The following is a 13,903-nucleotide window of genomic DNA, read 5'->3' on the forward strand; positions in this document are numbered from 1 at the left end:
GGCCTGCACTGCGCACAGGAGCCCAGCTGAGGGGCCCCTTCAGGCGGGGAAAAGCCGCAGCCATGGGAAGGACAGCAGGGGGGCTGCCATGGCCCATCCAAGGCCCCCCAAAGGGGCCCTCAGACCCTACACCAGAGATGATGCAACAAATCCACCGTGTTGGGAGGGACAGTGTCAAAGTGGCCCCTGCATGGGAGCCACGTGGGCATTCCCACCTGGCCCAAAGTGTGCATGAATCCCTGGGATTCTCTACTCTCCGGCGTGTGGCAGCGTGGTGCAGCGTGGCGCAGTGTGGCGTGGCACGGCGGCAGGGGACCCTCAGCACCGAGGAGACCAGATGGAAGGGAGCAACGAGACGTCATTGGGACTCTCGGAAGAGCGATACGCTCCCTAACCCTGTCACCTCTCTCCCTGTTCCCCCTCCCCACCCCCTTCTTCTTCTATTTCTTTCTTTTTACTTTCTCTTTGCCTCTTTTGCTATTAAATAAAATACATCCATCGTTTGGCACTAACCTCTAACCTCGTTTGGTTTTAATCTCATTTTTGGATGTATTTTGAACATTTCAAGTTCTTTCCGGTTTATATGCATAATTTTTCTTTGCTCTTCTGGGTCTAGACCAGATCGTAACAACACTGCTGATGATCAGCCTCCACCTCAGCTTCACACTGCTGATCAACACCCTCTACTTAAAAACCCGGAGTATCAACAGTTAAAATCACTTCCTCACAGGGCAGAGCCTATTTGTAAAGTTCCACCTTCCCCAAGCCTCCTGCTTTCTCCGAGCTCATGAGAAATGTCTGGGTGATCATTTATCAGCCCCAGTGAGCATTTTTCCCTTCAAATACAGCAGCTTTGGAATACAACATAGAATCTGTTCAGTTGTTTGCCTCTTCCTCCACTTTTCCTGAAAATACCATTGTAGCACTCCACACCAAAACCACTGCAAGACACTGAGGTTGTTTGGCAGAGACTCTCCAGCACCAGGCACCTCCAGGGCCCTGCTGCTGCTGCCGCCATCCCTGCCACCACAGCCCCGCTGTGCAGGGAATGGAAGGGGCTGTGATGACAACAGCCCACCCCAGCACAGTTAGCCACTTGCAGCCTGTGGTCACAGCTCTGTCTGTCCCAGGGATTTCACCTCTCAGAGTGTTGGCTCTTTGTCCCACCTTTCTTATCACACGGTTGGTATTGGCCCAGTGCCAGCTTTTTGTGGCCTTTCTGTGCAGGGCTGTTGAACTCTTCTGTGGCTCAGAGCCGAGCTCCCTGTTACATCTCATTAACCCCTTCTTTCCAAGTTCCCTTGTGCACCCTCCTAGTGCCCATTGCAGGTGCTGGGGCACTGTCCCACTCCTCAGCTCTGGTGTCCCCATCGCTATCTGCTCCCCCACCCCAGTCAGGACAGCTTTCCATCGTGGCAGCCTTGCAAAGGACCAGTTAATCCTCATGAAGTGTCTTCTTAGGTGCCAGGCTCCGCTCTTGGTTATGCTGCCGATGCGTCTTCCCAGACCTGAGCAGGCACCTTGGCCATACAAGGACACAGCTTCACCTCCGTGCCATGGCCCAGCCAAGGCAAAGGGTTGATCAGCTTTGCAGTGCACCAGCCACCCGATCCCTGCACCCAGCAACCTCCACAGGAGGAATTAGAAACATCAGGAGTAGCTCCATCCCAGGCTATGGGAGGCAGCCCCTGGGATGAGGATGCTGGAGCCCAGGATGAGCTCAGGATGAGAGCAGAGGACACGGTGCCTGTGCCCTGGGACACTGGGTGCTGCCCTGGCAGCATGGCACGGCCTCTGCTTGTCCCCAGGGCACGGCCACGTTCCATCCGGGCAGGGCCTGGCTGCCAGCAGCTCTGTCTGCTGCCCTGGCTCAGCAGAGGAGGACAGAGCCAGTCACAAGTGGGGTCTCAGGAAGTGGAACTTGCTTGCAGGGGTCCCCCATCCCTGGTGGGTTTGGAGGCACCACCCCTTAGTGCTGGGAGCAGGGCCAGTGAAAGCACTCAGGGAACCCAAAATGGTTATACTGGTCCCAGTCCCAGGGCAGGATGGGGCCTGGAGCCTGGTGCAGCCCAGCAGGGGAAAGGCAGCTCCAAAGGCTTTAGCACCAGCTGTCCCTGGCCATTGCTGGCTCTCAAACAAAGCCCCCACAGCTTCCCCCGTACCTTTGGTTGGCCCACTTTGGGCCAGTGCACGCAGGAAAGCCCAGGGCACAACCAGGACCCTCATCAGCACTTTTCCTTCTCTTTACAAGGCTCCACAGTTCATCTTCATGCACAAGGAGATTCAAGCCAAACGGGGATGGATCCCTGAATCATCATCTCCCTGCCGTGCACACGCGGAGACGCCGCTGGCAGCACCAGAACGCAGCCCCTGCCCGGACAGCCCGGCTGCCTCGGACAGAAGGTGGGAGAGCAGCCACCACGAGAGCTTGGCAGAGTCCATCCCTTTGTTCCTCCCACCCGAGTCTCTTCTGGCAGCTGTCAGAGACAGTCTGAATTAAAAGCCACCTGCAAGTCCTGCCCTTGGAGCGTCCTGGCAGCAGCCAGGGCCTGGCCCGGTGCAGCCCGGGCAGCGGCAGCAGCGAGGGCTCCCGGCCACCTCAGCTCCTCAGGTGCAGCTGGAGCAGCTTGTGCTGAGCTCCACGGGCCCGGCCGTGCAGAGAGAGGGTTTTATCTGAGCCCACGGCAGCCTGGGGAGCCTCCCCTCCTGGCAGGAGCCACAGGCAGCTTTCCTCGGCCCAGACCCTCCCAGTCCCTGCACAGGGGCCTGTGGGGGCCCCACAGCCAGCCCTGGGCAGGCACTGGACCCCACCAGAGCAGGCAGCTCCATCCTCCTTCCCCACCCCAGCTCCCTCCCAGCTCCGTCTGAGCCCCCAGGCCACCCCAGTACATGAGGGCTCTCTCCTAGAGGTGCCAGGGCACAACAGGCCAGAAGCTCTTGCCAGGACACCCAGCTCCTTCCTTAGAGAGCAGCCTAACTTCCAGCCCAAGCTCTTCCTTACACCTGAACATCTCTGGGAACAGACTCCTCCTTTCAAGCCCAGCAAGAGCCCAAGGCAGCCTTGCCTCTGCCTCCCTCAGCTACCCCGTGATGAGTCAGAGCCATGTAACAGTGACAACTCCATCAGCCACCACTGCCAATCTGTGCCTGCAGTGGAAGCAGAATTAAACTCTTTCAGACCAGAACAGTAATTGAATCAGTTTAATATACAGTCAGCATATTGTAAATGCACTTGAAACTTACAGTATTGCTAACAGACGTGGCCATTGAGCCCAAGACCACCTTTCTAGAAAGGCACAGAGAGGTAGGAGAGTTGGGGCATTTCCCCAAATTAGTTGCAAGTGAGAAGGTGCACATAAGACCTTCCTCCTGGAAGCACCAGATCACCAGAAACTTGTGCTCATTGAGAGGACTGCTAATGTGCTTGGGTAAGTGCAGGCACCTGGAGCGATAGCCAAAGCCTCCTGCTGACCCACGCAACAGGAAACTCTTGCTGGCTTTTGTACATACGAAAAGAAAAAAAAAAGGGGGAGGGCAGAAGAGCCTAGCTCTATGTGCATGAAGTGTTCTTGGTGAGGCAGGGGTGAGGGAGATGTGTGATGTTGCTTTCACCCTTGGCTGAGACAAGGACTCTTACGTGCATTGCTTTGGACCACAACCACCCCAGGGGTGAGTGAGAAGAAATGTGCCATCCTCCAGTATTGCTACCATGGTTTCTTGCACCAGCGGGGCAAGAGCAAAGCTCTGGCCAAACCAAGCATCTGGAGTGGGGACAATGGTGTCACCAAGCATTTGGCTCATCCTCTGTGGTAGATGAAGTGGCACCATGGTGGTGGGGGGAAGCCTGGAGACTTTTGGCTCTGCAGAAGGCACTGTTCACCAGGGTGGGTGGGTGGGTGGGTCTGTGTTACAGTGTGGGGATTACTGCAACACGAGAGAAGCGGCAGGTCTGGAGATGCTAATTCTCAAATTTTGCATAAGGGTTCTCTTCTTTGAACAAGCCTAGAAGAGAGAAGAGATTTGTTCAGACAGCAGCTCCTACACTGGTCACGGCCAGCAAGAAAATCAGTCCTTGGAAACAACTCTTTGTCATTTGAGCATCCTCCAGCCTCCTGGCTGCAGTACTCCCAAAACACTTCCTCTTACCTGAGCTGTGCCCATGGTCAGCACTGTTTCCCTCTCCCCTTCTGCACAAGAGGAGACATCTATTGAGAAGCTTGACCTGATGGCAAACTCCTCTCCCAGGCAGTCCATGTACAGTGCAGGTAAAGCAGCCTGGCTAATCTTGCAGAGCACTCCCTCTGCACACCCCTTCTGTCAGACTGGACGTGCTAGCAGAGAGCCTAGACCCAAATTAAATTAAAACTATTCTTAGACTTGCTTCCCTCCTTCTGCATCGAGACTGGGAGACAGCAAGGCAGGGTGTGAGGCTGACTTCTGGACTAGCAACGAGCCATGTGCCATGCTATTTGCTGCTTTCCCAGCCCAACAGTTCTGAAGAACAGCCAGAAAGGACAAGGGTTGCAAACTCTGGGGTCAGGCTACAGCAAGACAGAACCCTGACATGGCAAAACAGTCCCAGAGCACAGCTCTTCCACAGGCAGGTGCTTCCCCCACCAAGAGCTCCTTCAGGCACAGCTTTGCCTGCTTTCTTCCCCAGAGAAGCCAACCCATCCAGAGCCCCTGGGATCTCCTGCCTACCCTGGACCTGCAGCAGGCAGCAGCTGCAGACAGAGGAAAAGGACTCTAGCTTTCCCTACAGCTCCCCCAACGCCAGAGACCACCAAGTGCAGCATGCATGAGCCCAACTGCTCCACAGTCAGACACTGGCAGAGCCCCTGGCAGCCCCAATGGGCAGGCTGGAGGGACCCTTCCCTGCACAGAGCAACTGGTTGTTCCCTGCTTCCTTCCAAGCTGATGTTCCCCTCAGGTAGGTCCAGACCTGGCCTAGGTCCATGGGACTCACCTGAGGGACAGTCCAGCCCCAGGAGGGAGGCTGTGCACTCCCATCCCCAGGGGACTGAGACACCTCCTGGGGAACTGCTGCCAGCACAGAGGACCAGTGGGATTGGGAGTGGGGTGGGACTGGTGCCTGCTCTGTACTCCTGCTCTGTGGGCATTCTGATTCCTACCTGGCCCCACACCTCAGGCTGCTGGCTCCCCAGCCACTCGCTCACCACAGGGCTACTGGAGGGCTGTACCTGAAGGGTAACAGCATTATGGTGGTGCTGTCTGCCAGCTTCTGCTTCTCCCTTCCAGTCAAGCTCCATCAGCTTCTCCCACATGCCAAGCTTGGAGGACACAGGTTCTTGGGAACATTATACACTTTGTCTTCCCTGCTCAGGAAGAACAGCCCTTGTGTGGCCTCAACCACCACAACCCCAGCATCTCTACACTTGCTCTCAGAGAGCAATTCACTGAGCCAAGAGAAGCAGAGACCATATTTTCCCTGCTGGCCAGGTCCCACCTACAGCTGTAACCACAGCAAGGAGCACAGTTACTGAGGCTGCTTCATCTAAAGCTTAGTTTGAATCACTCATGTCAGCACTGTACCGTATTTTCTTCGGATTTCATCATGCCGTGATTTCATCTCTGCTCTCCTGCACGCAGCAAACAGAAAAGCCATGAGTCAGTAACTGGCGTACAAAACCAAACAAAAAGCACCACAGCTCCTTGCTTAATCCCAACCAAGGGAGCTCCAGGCTGGCAGGTTTGCTCAGCCTCCCACCTCCTAGGGGCACCGGGGACCACCAGAGCCCACACACGTCAGCAGCCCTCAGGGAGTTGCATACACAACACTTGTGATGCTACACCCACGAGTCGCCACAGCATGACATCCTCATGAGGCTTGTGTGTGAGCTAGGGCTGAAGCAGCCACTGACTGCATGTGCTGAGCCCCATGTGCCTCCTGGCGTCATGTTTGACAGCACAGACAGGAGCCAAATCATTCTGCAGCCTGAGGGCCTGTGGTACAAACTCACCTCTCCTCCTGCCGCACCCGCCTCTTCTCCCGCTCCCTGGCTGCTCTCTCGTCATCCTTGTCTGGCCTGGCAGACAGAAAAGTCCCTTAAAGCACTCAGTTCTGCAGCAGCATGTGGCTGCATCTGAGCTGCTCCACACAATCAGGGGACCTGCCCAATACTTGCCTTTTGCTCTTTTTCTTACAACAGCAGCAGCAGCAGCAGACCCCCAACATGATCAGGAGCGTTCCTCCCACCACGGACATTGCAATGATCAGGGCTTCAAAGTTCACTAAAGGATTTGATGAAACACGTTTAGCACACACAGACACAGCTGCCTGGAGTTACAATACAGCATCATAGGATCACAGAATCATTAAAGGTGGGAAAGCACTCTAAGATCATCAAGTCCAGTTGTTCCCCCAGCACTGCCAGGTCCTCCAGTAAACCACGTCCCCAAGTGCGACAGCTGCAAGTTTTTTGAACACTTCCAGGGATGGCGACTCCACCACTGCCCTGGGCAGCCTGTTCCACTGTCTGACCACCCTCTGAGTGAAGAAATTTTTTCTTAATATCCAACCTAAACCTCCCCTGGTGCAACTTGAGGCCATTTCCTCTTGTCCTATTTATGAACATACAACCACTGTCACCAGCAGCTTCAGTCACTGGGCTGGAGACATGTAACCACCTGGGAAAGCAAACTGACATTTTTAGCTGTAGATATACCAAGTGTTGGTACCCACAAATACACACCAGCTGAGTGTGTGTAGCTGGTAACAGGAGTGCTCAGTTACTGGGTATGAAGAAAGGCAAGGACAAACACACTCAGGTCAAACTCCTCTGGCAGAAAAAGCTACCTTAATCACTAATCCAGGTAAAAAGTAACCATCAAGGGAAAAAAAACCCAACAACTGAAGGCTTCAGGGCTAAGGAACAACCTCTGACAGGGAGGAATTACTGCCCGTAGGAGCCAGCCTCAGAAGCCACCTCTGATGAGATGAGCTGACACTTATAGGTGTCTGGAGTCCTTGGGCGAGAGATCAACAGAAACAAGATCTATTGGGATTTATCAGCTTGGAGCCAGCAGTGCAGCAGCTGAAGGCCAAGTGCTGCTTCCTGCACCTCACTGCCATGTCTCCCCAGGGCTGGGGGGATCTGCTTGCCCACACACAGAAAAAAACCTGCTGGAACATGGTGGTGAAGCAGCAGCCATGAGCCCTGGGCCCTGCTCATCCTTCTCAGCTCCTGCAGTAATGGCAGTAGAGACACCAGCCAAAACTGACACATCTAGATGCCAAGACAACAAAGAGGAGTTTCTTCCAAGTATGATTCAGACTGTTCAGGGACTTGAGCCTGTGGAATTATTTGTTTAGGAGCCACTTTATACACAACAGCCAGGTTACAGAAATCCCAGTGCACCTGAGCCTGCTCAGAGCACTTCTGAAGGTCATTTAGTCCAACTCTCCTGCCATGGGCAGGGATATTTTTCACTAGACCAGTCTGCTCACAGTCCAATCCAACCAGACCTTGAATGTTTCCAGGGATGGGGCACTCACCATCTCTCTGGGCAACCTATGCCAGTGCCTCATCACCCTCATTGTAAAAAAACATCTTCCTTTTATCTATTCTAAATAGATCCTCTTTTAGGTACTCCAGGCTCAGCTGACTCCACCACTGGACTTGTTTCCAAAGCCTGCAGCAGCATCAGTGCTTCTGAAACCCTTTCAGGGGTTGAGGGCGAGCCTGGGGTTCAGCTCCCCCCTTCCCATGCAGAGAGGTCTGTGGCAGAGCACCAGGCACTCCTCCAGCTGATCATAGAGGCCAAGTCACACATACCAAAAATGCAGACTCACGTAAGAGCTAATCTCCCACATGACTAATCTTCTCTAAAGCAAGTTTTGCAAGCTAAGGAATGTGTTCTTCTATAATGAAACCTTTTGTGAAGCTTCTTACATCCAAACTAGTATTTCAAGGTCTTACAGAAGTTTCAGAAAAGCATACCACAGGGCTCACAAAGAGGAGATTCTTCCTCCACAAGCACAGGGGCAGTTTGAACTCTTGTGGGCAGACAAGAGAGCCCAGCCTCAAGCACAACAGATGACAGGCAATGACAATTCAGCTCCAGGCTCCTCATCAAGGGGGTGGGTGAGAGCAACCAAGCCCCAGCTTGCTTCCCTTCCTGCTCCAGCCCCCAAAAGTTGGGTCCTGTCTGAGCATGAACATGCACTAAGCTTGGTCTAACCAAAACGAGGTACCAATCTCTCCAGAAATCCTTCAGAAAACAGAGCAGCAGGGAGGAGAGGCAGCCAAGGGCAAGCTGTCCACCAGAAAAAGCTCCCAGATGAGACCTGCATGTGCAGGGGTAGTTTTGGAAGAGGCTTTTTCCTCAGGTGGGTAAGAGCTGAGCAGGACTACGGTACATCCAGCACTAGAAGCACACACAGGCCCCCAGAGAAGTCACCACACTTCTGATTCCAGGAGCCCACCAGGGATAGCAGCCACGTGCAGAGCCAGAAGCGGTGCACGGAGCAACATGCCAGCTGCAGAGGAGAGAGCTTCTGGGATCCAGACACCAGGAAGGGCTGCACAGGCCCACAGAGCACCTTCCACTCCTGTTCCCAGGCGCTAGCCACGTCTGGAGCCTCCATCACACCAAAGCATAAGGGATGTATTTTGGAGTAGCTAAATCCTCACGGGTCCTACTTGCCAGAAGGCAGGGAACTGCTCATACTCCGCTTCCCCACCCACGCTTCAGGAAGTTTGCAGAACCCTGACTGACTTCAGCCTGTCATTGCTACACTGGCAGAGAGATGGGGAGGCAGGGGAACCTCCCACCAGCAGCAAGCACTCACACAGTCACCACCCCAGGCTGGCACTTACCCCAGCAGACTCCCCAGCGCGCAGAGCGCAGCTCACACAGGTCGGCCGGGGGAAGGATTCTTCGGACGGGGTATTCCATGCACCTCCTGCTGCTGGCACACCACAGGCACTGCAACACAGGAAACCAGGCAGCACAGCATTACTGGAGCACAGCCATGCTGCCAGCGAGCCACACTCTGCTTTGGGAGCTGCAGCACGGGGCCGCTGCTGCCGGCTCTCAAGAAGCAGATACCACCCAGCAGCAACAGGGTGCTCAGGAGTAAGAGCTGTGTCAGCACAGACTGCACCAGGAGAGGCAGCTGAGGGGAGCAGAGAGTTCTAGAGCAAGTAAAGATGCTGAGAATCCTTCTCCTGGCTTAGAATGGTAGACTATCCTGAGTTGGAAGGGACTCACAAGGATCATTGAGTCAACTACTGGCCCTGCCCAGGACAGTCTTAAGAATCCCACCATGGCTTGCACAATTTATAACCAAATCCTTTACATTTATTTTTGGGATAAGAAGAAAGCCTTTGAGGCAAAGCACTCTACACACACAAAATTGATGAGCAGGAGAGGTGTGTGTGTGCCCAGCCACTACCAGACTATCTGCAGGGCTTTGCACGCTCCTCTCCTGGTGGCTCCAACCCCCAACCCCAGCATTTGGTAGGGTTTGGTCAAACTGGTTCTGGCTATATCAGCTGCAAGATCTGACTCAAGTTCAAGTTTGCTGATGTCTGAGATAAGGCAGCAGAGACTGGCAAGACACCAGTACACATCCTGCTTCCACCCAGTGCCACAGCACAGACAGACTGGTGGAGAGGCATCTTGACCAGCCAGTCCAGCTCATTCAGTCCCTTCTCCAAGCACGTCACCCATCCATGAGGAAGTAGCCCAGCAATTCCATTACTCTAATCAAAAAGCACACAGCAAAACCCACCCAGTTTCCAGCAACCTCCTTCCAGAGCACCAGAGAGGGATTGCCCTCTCACCCTCATAGGTGGGTGCAATTTGCAGCATGTCTGGGACAAGGGCAGGGGGCCAACGCCCCTTCCAGGAGGGAAACTGCTCCGTAAGAGCATTACGCTGTCAGGCATCGTGAGAGGTTGGGAGTCTTGCTGCTGCTACTCACGGTGACATTTTTCAGGCACTCTTCACAGCTCCTGTTCGTATACTGGCGACAATCTGCAGGAAGGACAAAAGACACCTCAGGGCTTTGAAGATCTTCAGTGGTTTAAAACTCTGGGCTCCCCCAAGCCTGCTTGTACCCACCACAGGACCAGCAGCAATGCGTGCTGCTGCTGCAAGAGTTGCCAGCTTCAGCATGTGCTCTGTGTCATGGTGGGAGGCCTAAATGGAAGTGAAAGTTCATCTGCCTTGCTCTGCTGACAAACCCCTGAGCTGTGAGTTCCTCTCTTGGGTTGTATTTTCCTAAAAGCCTGAGCATCTGCTATGGCAGTAGGGCAGCCAGAGGACACAGCTGGGGTTGGTCTGGGGGGGCCCTATGAGGATGAGGGCAAGCACTGGGTAGGTGGTGCAGTCCTGCAGCACCAGGTGATGGAGCAGCTTGAGCAAACAAGCCCCAGACATGGAAGTTACTACCAGGAGAAGCAGAGGAGCACATGGGGACACGTACAGCTACAGATCCTGCAGGAGGCCTCCTGATGCACATGAGGGCTGTACCCTACCCCAGTCAGTTCATCCAAATCTTCCTTCAGCAGGACACAGTCCAGGCGATGGGAGCAGCACTGCAGCCAAAATCTGTGCCCTGTTTCCACCCCCATCTGGCAGAGGAAGACCCCAGTTCTGTAGACACAGGTGGCTCTCAGGACCAGTGCCACCGTGGATGATGGCATCCCCATGGGATGGATCCAGCTGGGCAGGGGAATGGATAAGGTCTGAACCTGAAGACACAGGACAACCTGGCCCAGTCCAGCTCCATTCTGGGCTCAGCTACAGCTCGCAGCAGTGCTCTTGGAGAAAGTCTCCCTACAGGATAGTCACCTGCAATTCATTGGTGTATTTCCCCAGATCCTCAGGAACGGGGACTTGCCAAGCTCTCAAGAATGAGCTATTTAAAACTCACCACTGCTTAAGAGTCTAAGCACCAGCCTGTTTGACAGTGGTTTAAAAAAACAAGGAAAACTGAAACCAATTTTCCTGACCACTGACTGCTGGATGAAGGATCACTGCTTTGCAGCTGTCGTAATCAGGAAAAAATCAATCCCAGAGGTGCTTGTTTTCCACCCTCACAATCAGCAAAGCTGCATTTTCTCCCTCCAGCTGGCAGGAACCCTCAGCTATGACCCACTGTCAGCAGTCACATGCTCTGTGCAGCCCTCCAAACAACTGGGCAATTGATTAACATAGCTCTGATAAGGGTGTTTACACACCCGGAGAGGCTGAGATTGCAGATTTTAAACACTCTGTGAAGCTGCATCTTCTCCATTTCTTCAACTGAGGCAGGAAAAGCACAACAGTTCCTGTGCTGCCCTGGAACTGTTTCCTTACCAGAGTCACAAAACACCCTCCCACACCACAGGAGGCCAGTGGTGGGCAAAAGCAGAACGTGTGGTTTTAACCGTGCTCTGCTTTCCCCTGGGGTATCCCCTCTCCTGGCACCCCCAGCTGGGGATCATCCTCCAAGTCATTAAGTCAAAGCCACCCACATTACAGCTGTTTGGGAATGGGCTGCTTCCAGGACACCGCAGCCCTTCAGGATTTGGTTTGTACAAATGCCCCATCTCAGGTGACCAGACAGCTCACAAGGGATGGCACAGGAAGCACTGCAGTCCTCAGGGACAGAGATGGGACAGCAGCTCTTGCTGTGCTAGAAGCCACCTGGATAATGCTTTTGATAGCTGGCTACAAGAGGAGTGAAGTGAGTGGCTTGGGGTGGAAGGAAGAGCAAAACGTGCTGGTCCTTAATCTCCCTGCTAGAGCCACCATGCAGATGTCATCACATGGAGAACAGTTCCTGGCTTGGAAGAGCAGGCAGACTTCTTAGGACACTCTGAAGGCAGTCCTCCTCATGCTTTGCTACAGCATCTTCTTCACCTGGCGCAGCACCCGTGGGGCCTATGCTCCATCCCCCACCCACGAAGGAGGAGTAGCTGGACACCCACTGCTCCCCACCCATCCATATCTGACAACACCCATCTTCTTCCTGGTCTGAGGCTGCCCCAGCCAGTCTCCCCTGTCCTGAAGGAAAATCTCCTTCAAAGGGCCATCAGCAGGAACCTGGCTGCCCAGTGAGTGTCCCCTGGTCAGGACAGCTGTCTCACCTGAGCTGTTATCATCACTAAATCATGGAATCACAGAATGGTTTGGGTAGGAAGGGCTTTAAGCCCATCTTGTTCCACCCCCTGCCATAGGCAGGGACACTATTCCAGATTGCTCCAAGTCCTGTTCAACCTGGCCTTGGACACTTCCAGGGACGGGGCAGCCAGAGCTCCTCTGGGTATGGAAGTTCCATTGCAGTGGAAGCTGGAAAAGCAGCGAGCAAAACTCCACTTCCAGCCCCACTCAACCTTCCCGAACTCGAAAGGACACACCACGCTGCACCGGATCCCACTCTGCGGAACTCCCAGCGAGGGACAGGGCCTTTCCTCCCATCTCGCACTGCCCAGCCCCATTCTGAGTGGCCACAGCGCCCCGGCCAGTGGCCACCCGCACCCAGTGGGTGCCGGCACGGAGCCCACGGGGTACCCGCCTCCTTCGCGCACCAGCCACCCCACAAAAAACGCGGTCCAAAGCCGTGATGTTGGGGTGCTGTGCGAGGAGCACCGGCCGCCCGGACCCCCCCAGCCCCATGGCGGGGCAGCGGTCACCGCTTACCTCCGGGCACGTCCTGCGCGGCGAAGGCGGCGGGCAGCAGGGCCAGGGCCAGCGCGCAGAGCCGGAGCGCCGGGGCCATGGCGGAGCGGGCCGGGACGCGCCGGGGGTGGCACCGCCGCTGTGCGGGGCCGGCCGGGGGCGGGCCGGGGGCGGCCCCTCGGAGGGGCAGCGAGGCCGCCGTGCCGATCCGCCGGCGGGGCAAGGGCTTGGGGGGCGGCGGGGGAAGCAGCTGTCCCGGGCGGAGAGAGCCCCGGGGCTGCCGGAGCGCACCGGGCGGGGGAACCGCGCCGCCCCCGCGCCCGCCCGCAGGAGGGGGCCAGACCCCCGCGGGAGGAAGGGGAGAGAACCGGCCTTTCCACAGCCTCCGCGGGTTAATCTCCCCGGCACACTCGCAGCCTGCCCCTGCGCAAACCGACCCCAAAGGGTCCCGCACCCCTTCCCGCAGCGGTTCATCAATCTTTATAGCACGGAAGGACGTTAAAGGTAAAATACATATTAGTTCTCATGACACACCGCGATGTGATGAGGTAGTGGAGTTTTATTGCAGACTTTGGTATTGTTCGTGCTGAAGTAAAACAAACAAAAGGACAGCCCGGCCCTGGAGAGAAGGGCTTTGCTTTTGGGAGGCTTAGAGCGGTCCCTGAGGGGTAAAGAACAGCTTTATCCCTGGCATGACCAAGGTACCACAGCATCCCAGGCTCTGAGACACTGTCAGCCTCGTCTGGTGTCACAGGTCAGTCACTGCAGCCAGAGGGGCTCAAGGACACCTGGATCGATAGACAAGCAGAAACAGGGCGCTGTTGCCAAGTTTTACTGATGTGTTAGTGTGGGAGTCAGTGCTCAGTGAAATTGTGTTGCACCTGAGTGCTTGTTGGATGCAAGAACCTCATAAAGAACCGTATCTGGGTGTCCTGATTTGGCCGGGACATCTCATGCCCATGAATAAATATTTACACTTGTAACTCCATGCTTTGCATCCCAACCTGACACCTGGGTCAGCACGGGCCAGGCATGAATTTTGTGACAGCGTGCTAGGAGCTCCCTCCTGGGCAGAGCCAAGCACCCCATGCCTCACACCCACGTGCTTCAACATTCAAGACATGAGAAGCTGCATCAATATAAATGAGGATTTTCACATGCTGTAGGTCAAGAGTGAACTGGGCGCTCCCCTGGCGCCCCCAAATGCCCCCTGCCCCCCTCGAGGGGCACTCAGCCCGGCACAGGCAGCGGGGTGGAGACGTGAGTTAAC

At 55.1% G+C, this 13,903-nt stretch overlaps 1 protein-coding gene across 1 annotated transcript; it reads right to left on the reverse strand.

Annotated features, from left to right (window-relative positions):
* Nucleotides 1-3,904: 3,904 nt before the first annotated feature.
* Nucleotides 3,905-12,733, reverse strand: PTTG1IP (PTTG1 interacting protein; the record flags this gene model as incomplete). Its single annotated transcript, XM_082287756.1, has 7 exons — nt 3,905-4,002; nt 5,554-5,600; nt 5,982-6,047; nt 6,147-6,252; nt 8,841-8,949; nt 9,950-10,002; nt 12,655-12,733. 7 exons carry the CDS (start codon nt 12,731-12,733, stop codon nt 3,959-3,961), a joined length of 504 nt encoding a protein of 167 aa, XP_082143882.1. The 3' UTR covers nt 3,905-3,958.
* Nucleotides 12,734-13,903: the final 1,170 nt, after the last annotated feature.

Source organism: Coloeus monedula, assembly GCF_965178545.1.
Source record: "Coloeus monedula genome assembly, chromosome: 10".
Classification (NCBI taxonomy): domain Eukaryota; kingdom Metazoa; phylum Chordata; class Aves; order Passeriformes; family Corvidae; genus Coloeus; species Coloeus monedula.